The sequence below is a fragment of the Elaeis guineensis genome, chromosome 4 (genome assembly GCF_000442705.2).
Source record: "Elaeis guineensis isolate ETL-2024a chromosome 4, EG11, whole genome shotgun sequence".
In the NCBI taxonomy this organism is placed as follows: domain Eukaryota; kingdom Viridiplantae; phylum Streptophyta; class Magnoliopsida; order Arecales; family Arecaceae; genus Elaeis; species Elaeis guineensis.
In genome coordinates, this window is record NC_025996.2 from 79,833,469 (window position 1) to 79,852,563 (window position 19,095).

Consider the following 19,095-nt stretch of genomic DNA (forward strand, 5'->3'; position numbering starts at 1 on the left):
AGTAGTGTGAATAGTTCTTTGACTTGCGGTGCTTTGGTTGTTCATCATAAGGTTGCTGTAGTTTGACTACATAACTCGATCTCCTAGCTATACGGAGTCTTGAGGTGTATGTTGGCTGCAGTAGGTTCATTGTAGGCATAGGGTGTACATTAGATGGGATCTATCGACTTTGGTAGAAAAGGAGAAGTCCTATGCGATTCGCGAGATTGAGTTTAGAAAGTTTATGGTCAAAGCAAGTGTGAATACTGAAAAAGAGTTTTATAAAAATTCACAAATGAACTTGAGTCGAGCTAATCTTACATATGACAGATGATGGAGTTTGACGAATTTTTCATAATCTTCATCTTATCGGGACACGATAGAAGAACTGAATCACACGGTAACTATATCTAGAGGTTTATTATTTTCATTATGTTGAGTTGCCATTACATACTGCTAGGTATCACTGGTGGATCATGAGACTCATCAAACGTCGTCTTGATGATCGATGATCTTTGATGGATAAAGTTGGAATTGTACCAATTCATTGAAAGGAGTTTCCATGATATTTTGATGGAGATCAAAATATATCTCACTACCAGACAATAGAACCCATGAGGTTACACATAAAAGAGGTACTGACTAATCGGAATGTCGAATAGCATTTTGAATCGTAATAAGATTCAATTATCAATTTGATTGATGATTGGATTAATATGTAAAAATTGCATGAAGGACTTACTAAGAGTTAGTAAGTTATCGGAGGACTTAATTGCAAATATTGTTAATTATTTGATTTGTCAAATGTGGATCAAATTAAATCAGATCTAATCTAATTAGATTTGGTTTAATTTGGGTTTTCTAGTCTAAATAGGATTTACACTTAATTCCTAATTGGGTTTGACTCAATTTAGATTTGAATCAGATTCAAATTAGAATGAAATTGAGTTAGGAAACTAGAGTCCCATTGGACTGAGATTCTCTTCCCTTATCCATGCCTTATAGGGGATGCCCAACCTGGTTTTACCATGGAAAATCAGATTAGTGTGGAGTTAAGGTGCTAAATAGGATGGCGCACAATGTAGGGGCGGCACAAGAGTCCTCTCTAGAAGGACTCTTAACAAACTCCACAAAATCGTATTTGATAAGGTTTGAAAAGGGGGTGCCTCTACTAATCTGTACGTGGAGAGCATGTTGGCGTGAGAAAAAAAAGGGAGCATGGCATGAAAGTGGTTTGTGACGCACAAAAGGAAGATGAGGGCGTGGGGTTGTTGTGACTTCTCCTCCCTTCTTTCTTACAACCAATGGTTGTTGAGGGATTCTTTCATCTCTCTCTTTTGTCCAAGAGTTGGACATGGCTCTCTCTCTTCCTTCTCCTTCATAGATGTCCAAGAGTTGGATAAGCTTCTCTATCTCCTCCATAATTATTAGTCCAAGAGTTGGACGGGAAGAAAAAAAAGAGATTTGATCTCTTATTCTTTTCTTTAGATCTTCATCTTTCTCTTGAGAAGAGAAAGGAAAAAGAAATCATATTAGATTTGATTTTTTGATCCTCCTATAGATCTCTTTGATTCTTTGAGAAGAGAATCAAAAGAGACATAAGATTTGACAATCTAAGGAGCGATCTTTGCAAGAGAGCTAGCATCTCAGTGAGATCGAGATCTTCTGATCAGATCAGCTTTATGTGGATATCTGTAGAGGTCAGATACTTGTGCGGCTTCAAAAGGATCTTAAAGATATCTATAGATCATCGGATCATGGCTTCAACGGATCATGAAGATATCCATGGATCATCGGATCGCAGTGAAGATCTATCCACGCAAAGATAAAAATCAGATTTTTATTTTTGCTTGTATCTTAATCTTGTATATATGATGATGCCTGGCTTTATATTAAGATATGATCTCTATGTATGCTTGATTAGATTAGATCTAATTAGAGATTTGTTTTAACATCGTTCTGACATAAGATTGTTCTGGCATAACGTTGATACGTTATGTTGCATGGTTGTCTTAGAATGATGTTGAAAAAATTTTGAAATTCCCTTACGTTGCATATTGAAAAATTTTTAAAATCTCTGCATACATACTGGATCTCCATGTGATGGTGTTTCCTAACAATGTTATCACCCTCAAACCAAAAATTTTTTCATCTCAATGGATGTGACATTTAATGAAGTAGAACCCTTCTTTTTATCTTTAGACCCTCATTTTCAGGGGAAGAAAATTGTGCAGAGAGAAGATGAGGGCATGGGACAGTTTCTTCTTGACTCTGCACCATATGAATCTGTCCGGCCTTTATCTGAATTTGTTTAATCTATACCATCCAAATCTCTCCAGCTTTCATCTGAATCTATTGAACTTGTGATTGCTTTATCTCCTATTGTCCCATCTTCACCTGTTGAACCATCACCTATTTTGGTTCAACAAGATCAGCAGTAGGCCGATCAATAAGATCAGCAATAGATCGGTCCCGTCTCCATGCCAACTTCCAGACCATCCTTGAAACAGGTCTACACCAGAAGAGAGAAGCCCATTCTGGATCAGAAGCAACTTCAAGAATCCGACCCGATACAAGGTACAAAATCCTTTCACTCTTCAGGTTTCCTCTACGAATAATTCTGATTTGTATGATCTTAATTTACCTATTGCCTTGAGAAAAGGGATCAGAAAATGTACTCAACATTTCATATCTCAGTTTGTGTCTTTCCATAGATTATCCTCATAACGTAAAAATTTTCTTGATTCCCTGGATTCTATTGACATTCCAAAAACTGTACATGAGGCATTAAATGATAGGACTTGGGTAAATGCCATGGAGGAAGAAATGAGTGCACTTGAGAAGAATAAGATGTGGGAAATGGTTCCTCGGCTTAAAGAGAAGAAAGTAGTGGGATGTAGATGGGTTTATACCCTAAAGTACAAAGTTGATGGGATATTGGAGAGGTATAAGGCAGGGCTAATCGCAAAGGGTTACATACAGACTTATGGAGTAGATTATCAAGAGACGTTTGCTCCTGTGGCAAAGATGAATATAGTAAGGGTCTTATTGTCATTAGCAGCCGACTTCGATTGTGACGCAGATGTCATAGCGATCAGATATATAGATTTGAGGGATCGGACTTGAAAGAGTGTGAAATCGACTTGACAGTACCGATTCCTGCAACGTTCTGACATTGTTGAGCTAGAACGGCCATAACTTTGTCATCCGATGTCAAAATCCTTATTATGACCCCATTTCAGAAAGCTCTTTTAGAGCTCTACGAGGTTGGTGCTTCGCCGCCACTATGAATTTCGGAGGTAATTCAATTGTCTAACAGGTCAATGGGAGCGCGCAAGAGCCCTAGTCTGACATGGAGTCTAATTTTGATTTATTCTTTATTTTATTTTGTTTCGAATTCTTTCTTTTAATTGAATCAGGACTTTTAGTCTATATATAAGGCCCTCTGGCCAACGTTGTAATTAGTTAATTCGAATTATTGAAATAAAATTCTAGAGAAGAGAGAGTTCTTCTTCCCTATTCCGTTTTTTCCTTTGTTTCGTGCATCTTCTTTCTCCTTTCCCATCGAAACGTGGCCCTAGGCTGCGTCAGATTGGGATTTGCAGCAATTTGATGTGAAGAATACATTTCTACATGGAGATTTGCAGGAGGAAGTGTTTATGGAGCCACCATCTGGATTTGACACGAACTTTGGTCCGAACAAGATTTGTCGCTTAAAGAAGGCTCTTTATGAATTGAAGCATTCTCCGAGAGCTTAGTTTGGAAGGTTTACAAAGGCAATGTTAAGGATGGAATATAAGCAAGGTCAAGGAGATCACATTTTATTTACTAAACATTCGAAAGAGGATAAGCTCATTGCCCTTTTAGTCTATGTGGATGACATTATTGTAACAGGAGATGATATGGTCGAAAGGGAACGCTTGAAAAAGCAATTGAAGCAAGAATTTGAAATAAAAGATCTCGGGAGGCTTAAGTACTTGAAATTAAAGTGGCCTACTCCAAACAAGGGATATTTATATTCCAATGAAAATTTGTGCTTGATTTACTTAAACAAACAGGGAAACTTGGGAGTAAAGCATCGAGTATTCCAATTAACCCGAATCATAAGCTATGCAAAAAGCGAGAAGCAGTTGATAAGGGCAAATATCAAAGACTTGTGGGAAGACTAATTTACCTATCTCATATGAGGTCAGATGTTGGTTATGTAGTTGGGTTGGTTGTCAGTTTATGCATGATCCGAAAAAAGAGCATCTAAATGCAGTTTATAATATTCTTCAATGTCTTAAAGCTACGCCTGGAAGAAGAATTCTATTCAAGAAGGGTAGTGAGTTAACAAAGGAAGCTTCTACTGATGTAGACTTTGCAGGGTCATGATTGATAGGAGATCTACCACAGGTTATTGTATGTTCCTAGATGGGAATCTAGTAACATGGAGAAGTAAGAAACAATCGGTGGTTGCTAGATCTAGTGTAGAAGCATAATTTAGAGCAATGGCACATGGAATTTGTGAACTCTTATCGTTGAAAATAATTCTGAGTGATCTCAAAATTGGAAGAGAAGGACCCATGAAGCTATATTGTGACAACAAGTCAACCATTAGTATTGCTTATAATCCAGTTCAGCATGATTGGACTAAACACATTGAGATAGATAGGTATTTCATAAAGAAAAAGTTGGAGAATGGTCTAATTACAATTTTCTGTATCTTCAAGTAATCAGTTAGTTGATATACTAAGGGGCTGCCTACAGCACGATTTCAAGAAATCACTTGTAAGCTAGGAATGGAAAACATCCACTCTCCAGCTTGAGAGGAAGTGTTGGATAGAGCTGATATTCTCTCCTTGAATATCTCCGATATTCTCTCTCATAATATCTTTTTACCATATTGGATAGGGTCGATATTCTCTCTTTGAATATCTCCAATATTCCTTTCCAGAATATCTCTTTTTGAATTTTAAATTTCTGATTCTTTCTTTATGTGATCTTGTAATTATTTCTTTTAATTTATTTCCTTAAATATAGGGATTTGAATAATTAGAATGGTTAATTTCTCATCTATATATTGTATTATCTGTAATCAATCAACAATACACACAATATACAGATTTCTTAACAGTATCTATGCTTTGTTGCTTAGAATTTTTGCTAAGAAATGCATGGGAATCTGCATCCTGAATGGTGGTCTTGCTTTTGATACATCCCTAGAGTCTTGCTTTTTTGCTGCTGAAGGTCTCAAACATAAATGCAATCTGGTTGCCACCTTTTCCTACTGCCTCTTTGACTGACTAGCTCTTCCTTTATCCTACATTTGCTTTTGTGGACATGCAATTAGAATCCAACTTGAATTGTGAGGATCCAAATTGAGCCCTATGCTTGGCAGCCTCCTGCCTCTACCATTGATCATTTAGGCTCTTCTGTATAGCAGCCTAAATTTGCACCTCCTCCATGCCATCTATATTTGATGCTTCATAGTGCTCCACATCCCTAGAGTACTATGAAGGTAATTCAGCTGCCCAACATTTGATTTTTGCTCTAGACTTGTATGCTTGCTCTCCTTAAAATTGGTGAAGTACTTTTTAAACATTTTACAGACCTCATGTGGACATTTTCCATAAGCAATCAAATTGGGATAACCATCAACCAGATGTTGCTTCGACCTCTTCACCCCCTCTCCACTCCACATTGCATCACTTGCACCTCTAGTAGTGCTGGCTAAAAATCATCAGCTTGTGCTCTCAATCTATGCCATGCTCTGCTTGCTTTGTCTTTCATGGATCCATTGCTGCAAGTTTTTAATGAACACATATCATATTTTTTTAGTTAAGATAATAATTATTTGAATAATTATTTTAAATAATTGTTTACAAATTATATAATTTATATAAGAATGCAAAAATAGCTGAATTGCCTCAGAAAGTAATGCAATTTCTGTACATGATGCTAATTAATCACAAATTTTGTATTTTTTAAATATTTTTAATTAATTTTTAATTAATAAATTAATATTTAATAACAAATATCAAGAAAATTAGTTTTAGTTATAGTACCCTATCTGGAGTGCTATATATATATATATAATTTTTTTATTTATTTATTCAGACCATGGGTATTCGCTAGTCACCATATTTTTTTAAAATTTATTTAAATTTAGGCTTCAGTTTGCGTAGCCATGGTCATGCCCAAATTTAAATAAATTGCAATCAAATTGAGATGCATTCAAGTATGCTACTGATTTTATAGTATTTTTTGACTATTATTTTATTTTCTATTATTTCTAATCCAAAAATATAGTTTTAATCTAAAAATTATATGATGAACAAAGAATTTTGATTTATTTGATTCTTAGGTGGGACATTGAATTGATGACTAAGTCCAGGTGGTTGGTGGGTGGGTGGATTCTTGAAATTCGATATTGGTTGGCTCAACAATTGATCTGGTTCTCTCCTTATGATGGCCTTAGCTAACTGTCCTATTTGAGCTTCTAGTCTGACGATAGATTGCTGTTAGATCATAATCAGTTGTTGAAGTTGAGTAAACCTATCGTCGGCTAGATTGGTTTGTTGAGAAGGTGGGTATGATAGCTGATTATAATATGGTAGTTGGGTAGGCTGACTAGGCTGACCTCTATTATAGGCATAATTCTAATATTGAGATCGAAAAAAAAATTTTGCACAGGAGGAATTTGGGTCTGAGCCTGAGTCGGTTGGGATCTCCAAGAAAAATTAGGATGGTTCTTCTAATCTGGATTATATGTATTCGCGAATGGATCATTAACAGGCTTAGCGTAGCCTTGAGTAGCTTAACTTGTTCTTGGATGAAAGGTAGAAACTGGACAGCCGAAGGAGACAATACTAATAGCAGCTGAAGAAGCAGCCAAATTCAGATTAAGAACAACAACAGTGGTTTGCCAAAGTGTACGATGCTGCATACCAATAGTACTAGTATACACAATACCAATAATCCAATGATCACCCAAAGAAGGGGTAATAACACGAAAAAATAATTTATTGATCAGAATGGATGAGATCTAGAGCACTAAGATCTTTATGCCAAAAATCCAAAATGCCACTCGATAAGCCAATAGAGGGCAACATAAATAAATTCCAAGGTGGCTCTAAAATATGCTCTACCCTAATCCTAGTTACATTAGACAAATGAGTTTTCAAAATATGACAAACATCGAGCCGATGAATCCGAACAAGATTCTTAAGATAATTAGCAAAGGGACGCTTAGGAGCTCCCCTACAATTGAGAATGCCAAAGTAATTTTCGAGCTTAGAAGTGGTAGGATTCTTAAGGACCCATACCAAGACCAGGTGAGAGAGGCTTGTATTGATACTAGCCAAAATGTGAATTTAGAAAAAGAGGTTAGTATTGAGACTAACCACATAGAAGAATCTGAGTCCGAAACTGATACTGATGCTGGTTCCAATCTCAGTGAGAAAGATAAAGAAAAGAAGAGAGCGGATGAGTTATTCAAGACATAAACCTAGAGTCCCATTTCCTACGGTCCTCAGAGTTGGTTCTTCCTTTTTAGAATCACCACCTCCAGAATTGAAGTCGTCCTTAGTCACACCTGAGTACGTATGTTTAGAATCAAGTGACATCCTTCCGGTATCCATTGCATCAAACTCAACTCCTAATCCAAAAACTCAATTCATGAGCATTTTAGAAGAACAAATAGAAAAAATTTTCCACAAACAAGGGTCTGCGAATGGGTTTATAAATTATCTTCTTAATATTGAAAAGATGAAACAGATTAAAAATGGGATCGTGAGCTACTTTTTGGAGATTGGCAACAAAATACTAAAATTTATCAATAAAGGGATCGTAGGCCTTCTTCTTGAGATTGGCAATCCAAAATCATTGAAATTTGTCAATCCAATATTTGACATAGGATAGGTAAAATCTACATTGTGTTTGACTGAAGACGGTACACTTAACACTTTCTGGGAGACAATCCAGTTTTTATTTTTTTGATATCTTTTGCATTTTGTTTAGGTTAATCGAGTCTTGCTTAGTATCTTTTGTAGGGATTTGAAGACAATGTCGGTTAAGTTGGGAGAAGAATCAATTTTAAAAAGATTTTTGGATCAGGTGATATCTCTCCTTTGTCTTTTTCTTTGTATGCACCCTTTATTTTTCTACTCCATTAAGGATAATGTCGATTAAGTTGGGAGGGGATAATAATTTTTTTTTAAGTCTCGAATAAGTTAGTATTTAGCATTTATTACGCTTAAGTATCGAGTTGAACCAAGTATTTTTTTTTTAAAAGTAAATTGATACACAGATAAGAGAGTTTGTGAGATATCGAGGGATCAAGTATTAAGAAAATCCACTAAAAAGTTAAGTTTAGAATATAAACATTTTTTTTGAGCATTTCTAAATCCTCCTACTAGTATCAAAAAAGAGTTTACTTCCTATGGGCTTGTGTAGGATTACTATATATTTTTTCATACAAAAAAAAATAAAAAAGTCTTCCAAAAACTTTATGCTGAGTTACCGGGTCTCTTTGCCTAAGCAAGCATTGAGTTTCATGTCAAAAGGTATTGTTGGGTATAAAATACCCCCCCAGCCGAAGTTCATGACAGGAGTGACCCTCCAGGGGTCCTACTGACACCCGACCTTCGATGACATCTTTCCGAACCTCTCCGGCGGCCGAGCCTCCGCAACGTTCCTGAGCTCTGCCGACGGATGAACCTCCACCAGTGGGAGCCGGACTCACCACGACGGGCGGACTCCACCCAAGTTCAGCGGTGGTCAACTGCAAGAAGACTTCGTCCGGACTCCCACGGGAGCCGGACTTCGTCCCCGACTTCAACTGCTGGTAAGCTTCGTCCGGACTCCTACGGGAGCCGGACTTCGCCCCTGACTTTAATTACAGGTAGACTTCGCCCGGACTCCTACAGGAGCGAGGTCTCGCCTCCGACTCCAGCTGCAGGAAGACCTCTGCAGGAAGACTTCGTCTGGACTCCCACGGGAGCCGGACTTCGTCCTCGACTTCAGCCGCAGGGAGACTCCGCCCGGATTCCTACGGGAGTCGGACTTTGTCCCCGACTTCAACTGCTGGTAAATTTTGTCCGGACTCCTACGGGAGCCGGACTTCGCCCCTGACTTTAATTGCAGGTAGACTCGCCCGGACTCCTACGGGAGCCAGGTCTCGCCTCCGACTCCGGCTGCAGGAAGACCTCTGCAGGAAGACTTCATCCGGACTCCTACGGGAGCCGGACTCCGTCTCCAACTTCAACTGCAGGTAAACTTCGTCCGGACTCCGTCTCCGACTTCAACTGCAGGTAAACTTCGTCCGGACTCCTACGGGAGCCAGACTCCGTCTCCAACTTCAACTGAAGGTAAACTTCGTCCGGACTCCTACGGGAGCCGGACTCCGTCTCCAAACGTCAACTGCAGGTAAACTTCGTCGGAACTCCTATGGGAGCCGGACTCCGTCTCCAACTTCAATTGAAGGTAAACTTCGTCCGGACTCCTACGGGGGTCGGACTCCGTCTCCAACTTCAACTGCAAGTAAACTTCGTCCGGACTCCTACGGGAGCCGGACTCCGTTTCCAACTTCAACTGCAGGTAAACTTCGTCCGGACTCCTACGGGAGCCGGACTCCATCTCAAACTTCAACTGCAAGTAGACTTCATCCGGACTCCTACGGGAGTCGGACTTCGTCCCCGACTTCGACTGCGGGAAGACTTCGTCCGAGCTCCTACGGGAGCCGGACTTCGCCTCTGACTCCAGCTGCAGGTAGGCTTCATCCCGGCTCCCACGGGAGTCGGACTTCCGCCCTGAACTCCTGTTGCAGGTCTCGGCCGAGATTCTTCGACAAATGATCCCCATCCGGGCTTCTGCGGAGATCGGACTCCAATCGAACTTCGGCCAACAAGTCTGGACCCTTTGGCAGGCCGCAGTAGCGGCCACGACTCTGCTCCACTCTCTGCGGCAGATCCTACACGGCTCCATCACTCCCTGGCAGGCCGCAGTAACGGCCACGACTCTGCTCCACTCTCTGCGGCAGATCCTACGCGGCTCCATCACTCCTGGCAAGCCGCAGTAACGGCCACGATTCTGCTCCACTTCCTGCGACGGATCCTGCGCAGTTCCACCACTCCCTGGCGAGTCGCGACAACGGACGCCGCTCCACTCCCCGCAACTGACTCCACGTGGCATGTCCCGAGGATGGCCACGATCCCACTCCACTACTCTTCGCAACAAACTCCCCCTGACCCTGGGCAGTCCACCGCCAGACGGTTACAGACATCGCTATCAGTCTGTTGCCCCCTCCGCTTAAAAAAGGGGGACCCCAGATACGTTATTCTCTAAGCTTAAAATTCTATCCCAAAACTCTGCTAAATTTTTTGTTCGAGCACTCCATTCTTGTTGAGGCAGAGAACTGACTTGAGCATCGGAGGGTCTTGCCGGAGCAACCCCAACTCCGGTTTAGACTTCTTTTGCAGGTCCCGGCAGGCGACCGCGACCCCACGACTCCAGCTTCTCCGACGCAGGCGGATTTTTGCACCAACAGGATTGGCGCTAGAGGAAGGGGCTGTGTCTTCGCAGCACCCTTGTTCTTAAAGGAGCGCTCAACGGGACCGCCTCCGGTCATCTTTTCCAACATCCACTCCTCCTTCCCCCACTTGATCTTCGCTCGATGCCTCCCCGCAAAGCATCCACACGGCCTCCGCGGCCAGATCTCAGGCTCCGGCCTCACCTCCAGTCTCCCAGCCTCTACCCCCTCCGGCAGTGGCGGTTGGCGCGGAGCAATTCGACCTACTGGTACAGCAGGTCAGAGGCCTTACTGAAGCTGTGCAAGCCATACAACAGCAGCAGCAGCCACAGGCATCAGTGCGACCGGAAAGAGCGTCGCCGGAACTCTAACATCCGGCGGTGGGACGGGCCACTTGGGCCAGCCGCCCTGTCTTTCTCGGAAAGACGAATCCAAGGGTGGAGAGCCCTCTATCGGACCACGATTCCACCCCCGGAAGATCTCTGCCTCCATTCTGCCAAAAGACCCTCGAGACCCGTAGTCGAGAGGATTTTCTGGACCGGAGGCTCCAGGAGATGAACCGACGGATCGAAGAACTCCGCCACGCTCCCCCCGCTTATGGTGAGGACATTTGTACTGATCCCCCTTTTTCTCAGATGATCATGCAGGAACCGATCCCGCCGAACTTCAAGCTCCCTCAGTTCGAAAGCTACGACGGGACTTCGGACCCAGTTGACCACCTGGAGGCCTTCCGGACAATGATGCTGCTTCATGGCGCGCCCGACGCCATTCTATGCCGAGCCTTCCCATCCACCTTGAAGGGAGCGGCGAGAAACTGGTACTCGGCACTGAAGTCGGATACCATCTTTTTCTTTGATCAGATGAGCCACCAGTTTGTGGCTCATTTTGTTAGCAGCCGACGTCCCCGGAAGGGTTCGGAGTCCCTCATCAACATCAAGCAGAGGGAGGGAGAGTCCATTCGGGCCTACATCAACCGTTTCAACATCGCCGCGTTGGAGGTCCGAAACTTGGACCAATCGGTAGCGAATGGGTTTATAAATTATCTTCTTAATATTGAAAAGATGAAACAGATTAAAAATGGGATCGTGAGCTACTTTTTGGAGATTGGCAACAAAATACTAAAATTTATCAATAAAGGGATCGTAGGTCATCTTCTTGAGATTGGCAATCCAAAATCATTGAAATTTGTCAATCCAATATTTGACATAGGATAGGTAAAATCTACATTGTGTTTGACTGAAGACGGTACACTTAACGCTTTCTGGGAGGCAATCCAGTTTTTATTTTTTTGATATCTTTTGCATTTTGTTTAGGTTAATCGAGTCTTGCTTAGTATCTTTTGTAGGGATTTGAAGACAATGTCGGTTAAGTTGGGAGAAGAATCAATTTTAAAAAAATTTCTGGATCAGGTGATATCTCTCCTTTGTCTTTTTCTTTGTATGCACCCTTTATTTTTCTACTCCATTAAGGATAATGTCGATTAAGTTGGGAGGGGATAATAATTTTTTTTAAGTCCTCGAATAAGTTAGTATTTAGCATTTATTACGCTTAAGTATCGAGTTGAACCAAGTATTTTTTTTTAAAAAGTAAATTGATACACAGATCAGAGAGTTTGTGAGATATCGAGGGATCAAGTATTAAGAAAATCCACTAAAAAGTTAAGTTTAGAATATAAACATTTTTTTTGAGCATTTCTAAATCCTCCTACCAGTATCAAAAAAGAGTTTACTTCCTATGGGCTTGTGTAGGATCACTATATATTTTTTCATACAAAAAAAAATTAAAAAAAAGTCTTCCAAAAACTTTATGCTGAGTTACCGGATCTCTTTGCCTAAGCAAGCATTGAGTTTCATGTCAAAAGGTATGAAGGGCAAAGAAGCTCTGTTATAAAGTTAGTTTTAACTCGTAGCCTATTTAATTCGAGCAAATAAGTCCGAAGGATATTGTATACCTAGTGCCCTAAAACCATCTGATTCGGAAGTCATTGGCAAACTCACTCTATGGGTCAGACAGAAAGCTTAAGGGGTTAAGACATTCAATAGCGGTACAATCTTAAAGAAACATAAAAAAAGATGAAAAAAAAAATTCAATAAATGAAAGGCGGAAGTAATAATACACTTGTCCATATAAAAGTTAATGATTTGGAGATAAACGTAGGAACAATTAAGAAAAAGTTCAGAAAATGTTTATTGTTCTTAGCTTAACTTTCACAATGATAAGTACTAATACTTCAATGACATATCTCACACTCTACTAAACATTGGTGGCCCTTTTTAAAAATTGCCTAATGAAATTTGAAACTCTAAGTTAAACGGTATTTTAACTCTAAATCCTTTCTTTACTCAAAGACGAGCAAAGGTCAAGTTGTGGGGTGTGATAAGTACATTAAATATACCCACAAAAGCATTAATTTTTAAATTAATTTATATTTATTCATTAAGAATTGATGCTTTTGTTTGTGTTTTGCAGAAAAAATGATCGTCAATGAAAAGAGTCCGATTTGTAGGTTAAAAGGAAGAAAATTTGAAGCAAATCGAATTTAAAATGGATCCCGAATGGAGACCTAAAGGCAAGCTCAAATCCAAGTCAAATTGGGTTCAAAATCAACCCAAATTGATCCAAAAACCCATCCAAACTGGTTCGATTCGATCGCTCGGTGTACCATGGACCAGTGCTTGGTCCATAAAATTTTTGTTGCCGTCCACAGAAACAGGCTTGGGTCTTTGTCATGGTCTACAGAGGGCAGAAGGCTCTTGTGCGCCATTGGATGGCTGAAATGGATTTAAACATCTGATCAACAGTCCAGAATGCGGAAGGCTCTGGTGGCCCACATTTTGTGCACGATCTGATGGCTCCAAGCAATTTTGAGTGAGATCGGATGGAATCTGGGTTTTGTGCTGGCAGACGGCGCAGATTGAATTTTAAGGATGATCTGACGGTCGACGTCGTTGCCAGCTAAGAGAAGGGATCTTCATACCAAAATGCCAAATTTTGACATGATCTTTTCTTATTTTCCTCTTTTTCTGCCAATTTTAGACTTCAAAAATTTTTGAAAAAATGTGGGAGTGGAAAGGGAAGAGGGAATTTTGCCCATTGAGAGTTGACTTTGGATGAAATCTACGAAGCTCAAGGCTTCTATAGTGTTTTTGCATCGAAAAGAAAAAAATGAGTGGGAGGGCTCAAAAGGCATGAGCTTGCTTCGTCATGCCTCTCTATTATTAAGGGCAAGAGCGGCCCCGAACTAGCTTGAAACGACCTTACCAAGCACAATTGAGGACATCCCATCAGGGATCGCTGACTCGGAACCAGACTCTATGCCTGCCGACTGGCGGTACAAGTCGGTATGCCCTCATACCAGATTGTACTGGATCCGAATTGATATGAAAATAGAGGATGAACTAGGAAGTAGAAAAGAGAGAGGGGGGAGGGAGGGAGAGGGATGGAAGGATAAGGAGGCCGACAGAGACACCTGCGATCAAGATTTTGAATCCTTGGGACGGGGCTGTCTTGGTTTTTTCATAGGACGTGACATGCTGCCTTCTACCTTGTCCCAACACTTAGGACGGAGGATGTTCCAAGATGTCCCGATCGGGAGATTACGATGCTAGCCGGACAACACAGTCTCGACACATGAGATGGTATCCTATCCCGATATCCTGTGGAACATTCCATTGGGACCTGAATCCTTGCCTGCAATGGCCATCGGAGGACCACGGGGTTGTCGGAGGGCCATCGAGGGCTCTGCAGTCCTTCACGAGAGAAAATGAGAAGAGAGAGATAGAGAGAGGGGAAGGGGAAGGTAGCGGAGAGGTCGTCTGAGGGCCATCGAATTATTGTCGTGGTTGCCAAACAGCCCAAAACACCCCTGTAGCCACTGCATGTTCGAAACAGAACCATAAGGAGATAAAGAGCTAATGCCCTATTTTGGTATTTTGATTGAAGTACCCATAAATGGTATTTTACATAGAAATAGTATTCTTGCTTATTTTGATGATCCATGATACAAAAGAAATAGTTTAAGAATTACTAAATATGGGACCATAGAGGTAGATTCAATCATAAAAAAAGAAGATTTGATTGAGTATCGAGGAGCAAAAGAATTTAGTCCAAAATACCGAAAAGTAGATCGATTTTCTTTCATTCTCGAAGTACATATCTTGGTTGGATTTTCGTTCATAATGGTCTTGTTTTGAACCTGTGACAGTCGTGGGGGTGTTTTGGGCCATCTGATGGCCACTCGACAGCCCTCCGATGGCCTTTCCATCATCTTTCCCTCCCTTCTCTCCCCTCTCTTCCCCTCTTTCTATCTCTCCCCCTTTTCATTTTCTCTCATGGAATATTGCGGAGATCCAGAGTCTCGGTGGCCCTTCTACGGCCTTGGCAGGCCATCGTCGGCCACCGTGGCCTTCCCCTCTCCTTCTCTCTCCTCCTCTCTCTCTCTCCCCCCTCTTTCCTTCTCCCTTGCTTCGTTTTCACTAGTGTTCCGAATCGGATGGTTGAACTGCACCGGTTAGCTGCCGGTATGGTTCGGCACACCCTGCACTACTCGATTCAGGCCGGTTCAGTGAACCCTGCATCCCACCTTGATTTTGAGTCAGAATAGTTCAGGTACTTCCTAAACTGAGTAAGTGGTAGGATCGTGATTTTTGGCCCTGACCCTTGCCCTCTCTCCCATGGCCTCTTGAGCCCTCATCACAATCCCTATTCCTCGTTCTTCTCCTTTCCTTATCCCAATTCTTTTCATTCCTTCTCTGAAAATATCCACAGTGGCTGCCATTCTCTTCCCATCCTGCCTTCCCTTGCTGCTGCCAACGTTGTAAGTAAGGGTTCCTCTGTTTGTTTGTTCATTTTATTTACCTAGTTAGAAATTTTCTATGGGCTTTGGTTGGTTAGAGCTGTTTCAGCCTGTAGTTTTTTATTTTGTTTCTTTTTTGACTGATTTTAGTTTTTTTATTATGGTTTTTGATCTTGATGTTCAATCTAATGTAGGCAGATTGTTTTAACTGAGATTGGTTATAGTTGTTCGTGCTGAAAATTGGTTTATTTATGATTTTCTATGGTGAAAGCTAGTCTGAAAATATGGTCTTCTAGTTCTAATATGTTAAATTAGTGCATGGAAAGGACTTGGACTTCTCAGATGCTAGAATGATTGGTGCTGTTGAAAATTTGCATCATTAGGACATCATGTACAGAAAAATAAAATTTACTGTTGGAGGTGGGATAGGAGAAGACCATGTTCTGTCTGGGAAGATAATGGTAATCTGGCTCTGTTCTCTACTAATCTTTGTCAATTTGTCTCTTTATGGTTGAATTTGGTGAGTATGGTGTGGGTGGATGGGAGCTAGTTCTGGTCTTGCTTAGAGCTGGTCTAATTTTTTGTATTGTCTAAATGTAGTGCTTAATGTTACTCTTGCTATGTTTTGATAATAGAATTGGCCTTGTCTTTTTGTTCATTTCAGGTTTAGCATCAATAGAATCCTATTCTTTTCTTTTCCCTTTTTTTCTACCAGAAAAAGAATTTTTTTTGTTCTTATTTGAAGAACTGGTTTTTTCAGGCCTTAATTCATAATTTCCCTGATGCAAGCCTCAATTTTGTGTTCAATCTACACTTCTTTTATATTCTCATCTGCAGCTATCAGATTCTGTTCTATGAACTCATTTATATTAAATTCAGGCCTTAGTTCTTAATTTTCGCCAGCTGAAGCCTTGATATTGTGTTCCATCTACACTTCTCTTATGTTCATTTTTGGCTGTCAGATTTTGTGCTTTGAACCCATTTATATTGATTATTGCTTATTTCCAGTTCCCATGCTGGAAATGAGAACTGGCTTGATTTGAGTCTTGATTGTAGCCTCATTTATGTGGGCGCACCCTAACCATTTTTTGTATCTCTGCTGTTTTCATATGTGGTGATGTGAAATTCAGATGTAGATCTCCACTTGGTGCTACAAGAATATATACTGTCACATAATTTGTTTATGGTGGTCGTGGTGCCATGTTATATTTGCTACGAAGTTGTGAATATTCTTATATGTCATCCATGATCACATCTATTGCATACACTTGCTGTTCTTTTTTTTTTCATTCTGATAATGTTCCACATCTTTAGTTTTATTTATTATTATTATTATTATTATTTTACTTGTGTCTCAATCTAAGCCTGCTATTTATGCTAGTTTACCACTTATTATGCTGATTGACTAGTGATCAAGTATTTTCCTGCATTTTGCAAAATATAAAGTTCAGTTTTACTTGCTGTAATCTGGTAACATATTTTGCTATATATTCTATTAAAATTTGGGGCTCTTTTTAGGTCTGCTGTCTGCTTTGGACTTTCGTTATTTCCTTTAGGAAGAGATAGAGAGAGAGAGAGAGATCTGCCTGAATTTTTGCTGGTATCTTTGTTCTATGTCGATTGATTTATCATACATTTTACTTTTGCTGCTATATAATGCTGCTACGATTACTTCTTGCTGTATCTGTTGTATTGGTATATTTGATGTTAGACATGCCAACAAAGAGAGTTGCTGCAAAGTCTGTTAGGGAACGCACTTCTAATTGGACCAATGCACTTGATGAGACCATGTTGAGGATATTGAAACAGGAGTACATGTTAGGAAACTATGTTGCAGGACAATTCACAAATGATGCCTGGACACAAATAGTCTCAGCCTTTAATCTTCAGACAGGCTTAACTTACACTAAGGCCCATATCAAGAATCGTTTAAAGGTCTTAAAGAAGTCATTCTCATTGTACCACACCCTTGCAACCAAAAGTGGATGGGGATGGGATCCAGATAGAAATATGCTGATCATTGGAGATCTTTCGGATTGGGAAGACATGATAGAGGTAGGTGTTTATTTCATAAGTTATCCAGCTAGTAGCGTGGTTCAATCTGTAAATCCTTTTTACCATCCATTTCATTTGGTGTTCTTTTTCAAAATAGGCAAATCCGCAATATGCCAAGTGCAAGGACAGGCCTTTCCCGGCTTTTGCGATCCTTGAGTTGCTTTGTGCAAATACAACAATTGCAAAGCATCAGGATAAAACAGTTCTAGATACAAATGACAGGGATAATAGCTCTAACACATCCCATGACGTCTCTAGTTCCTCAAATCCCAGGAAAAGAAAAAGGACTGTCCCAAAAGCCATACCAGAGCCTGTGCAGACTGGAAGGAGGCGACCAAAGATAGCTAAAGAACGGCTCCGTTATGAAAATGCTGCCGGACTGAGGGTGTATTCAATTGAAGATTGCATTGACAAGTTGGAAACACTGCCTAACATCTCCTCTGAAGCATTCCTTTCTGCCTGTGAGGCTTTCAAGGACGAGCATGATAGGTCCATTTTTATGCGACTTAATGGACCTTTGCTTAACATGTGGATTGATAGGCAGGTTGCTAAGCACTCCATATCAGCAGTCCAGGCAGTACTACCCGCCCAGCAGCAGTCAACTTAGTAGTTCTGGTCAGACCATGGGCAGCAATGCTGCCAAAATTACTACTTCCCTTAAAGGCAGGAGACTGTTTGATTTTGACATAGTTTTTGTTTTTCGGTTATGTATAGTTCCCCACACTGGATGGTGGGATGTCAACTTCAAATTTCGTGACATCTTAATTGACCATTTTATTATCATCCTACTACTAATGTTATTTTTGCACTCAATCTGTAATTTATGCTTGAGGTGTTTTTGATTTGATTATATATGAGGATGAACTCCCTGTCACTCCAAAATTGATAATAGAACTTTTCAGTCAGAAGGGTGAGGGTGGGAGGCCACCATCTATGTGCAATTAAAGAGGGATGAATGAGTTCATGCTGCTATACGTTGGAGGCATTTTCATATGAAGTCCTTTGATGCCCACAACCTTATTAATGGTATTTTGAATGACGCCCCTAGGAGAGGGTGTAATTTGAAGATGGATTAGCAATGATATCATGACAATGACCTGCTGTATTTCCTTGTTCTAAACTGCAGGGTTCATGCCAGGGTGAAGTGCCCCAAGTTGTATATTTCTCAACATTACTATAGAAACTTTGAGCAGAGGGTCACTAGTTTCCAATAAAATGCCCATGGTACCATTGCAAGCATTTTATTGCAAACGAGTTTAAATTTTTAGATAACTCTGTTCTTGGAAAAATAAATGAAATGTTAATCTGAGACAAATGCAATATTGTAAGGTTCACATTACTGTGTACAATAAAGAACAGCTTGATTGCTTGCGATGTATCCTGGTGAGACAATGCTACAGCCAACGCTTTACTTGAGACATGATAGCCTTTTTTTCTCTGTATCTCTCTGTTTTTTCTTCTATTATCAGAAAGCGGTTCTTTGAATGTAATGTCCCAAAAACAAGAGATTAAGACGGCCTTGACACTGACCTACTGGTAGCAAGTTTTAACATTATTGTCGTACATGAAAGTCTGTTGAATTGCTTGTACTGCAGGTCATTCTCTAACTATGTGCAACCCTACTTCCGTCATGTATCATGCAACCCTACTTCTGTCATTTATGTGCACATGAGCTCTGATCATTCGGATCTCCGTGATTTTTAAACATAAGGTGGCGAATTACCTGTCTTAATTTTCTAAAATATGAAGAATACAA

General features: G+C 40.5%; 1 protein-coding gene across 3 annotated transcripts in view; it reads left to right on the top strand.

Moving 5' to 3' along the window:
- The window catches only part of LOC105035862 (uncharacterized), a 34,969-nt gene extending 16,817 nt beyond the window's left edge, over positions 1–18,152 (top strand). For 2 of the 3 annotated variants that reach the window (XM_019847465.3, XM_019847466.3), the window contains 2 exons: positions 16,803–17,339; positions 17,437–18,152. In XM_019847465.3, the coding sequence (XP_019703024.1) occupies positions 16,941–17,339; positions 17,437–17,946 (909 nt within the window). In that variant the 5' untranslated portion in view covers positions 16,803–16,940 and the 3' untranslated portion in view covers positions 17,947–18,152. The remainder of the gene's footprint in view (positions 1–16,802; positions 17,340–17,436) is intronic. The other variant, XM_073256674.1, reaches the window with a different exon arrangement.
- Positions 18,153–19,095: the final 943 nt, after the last annotated feature.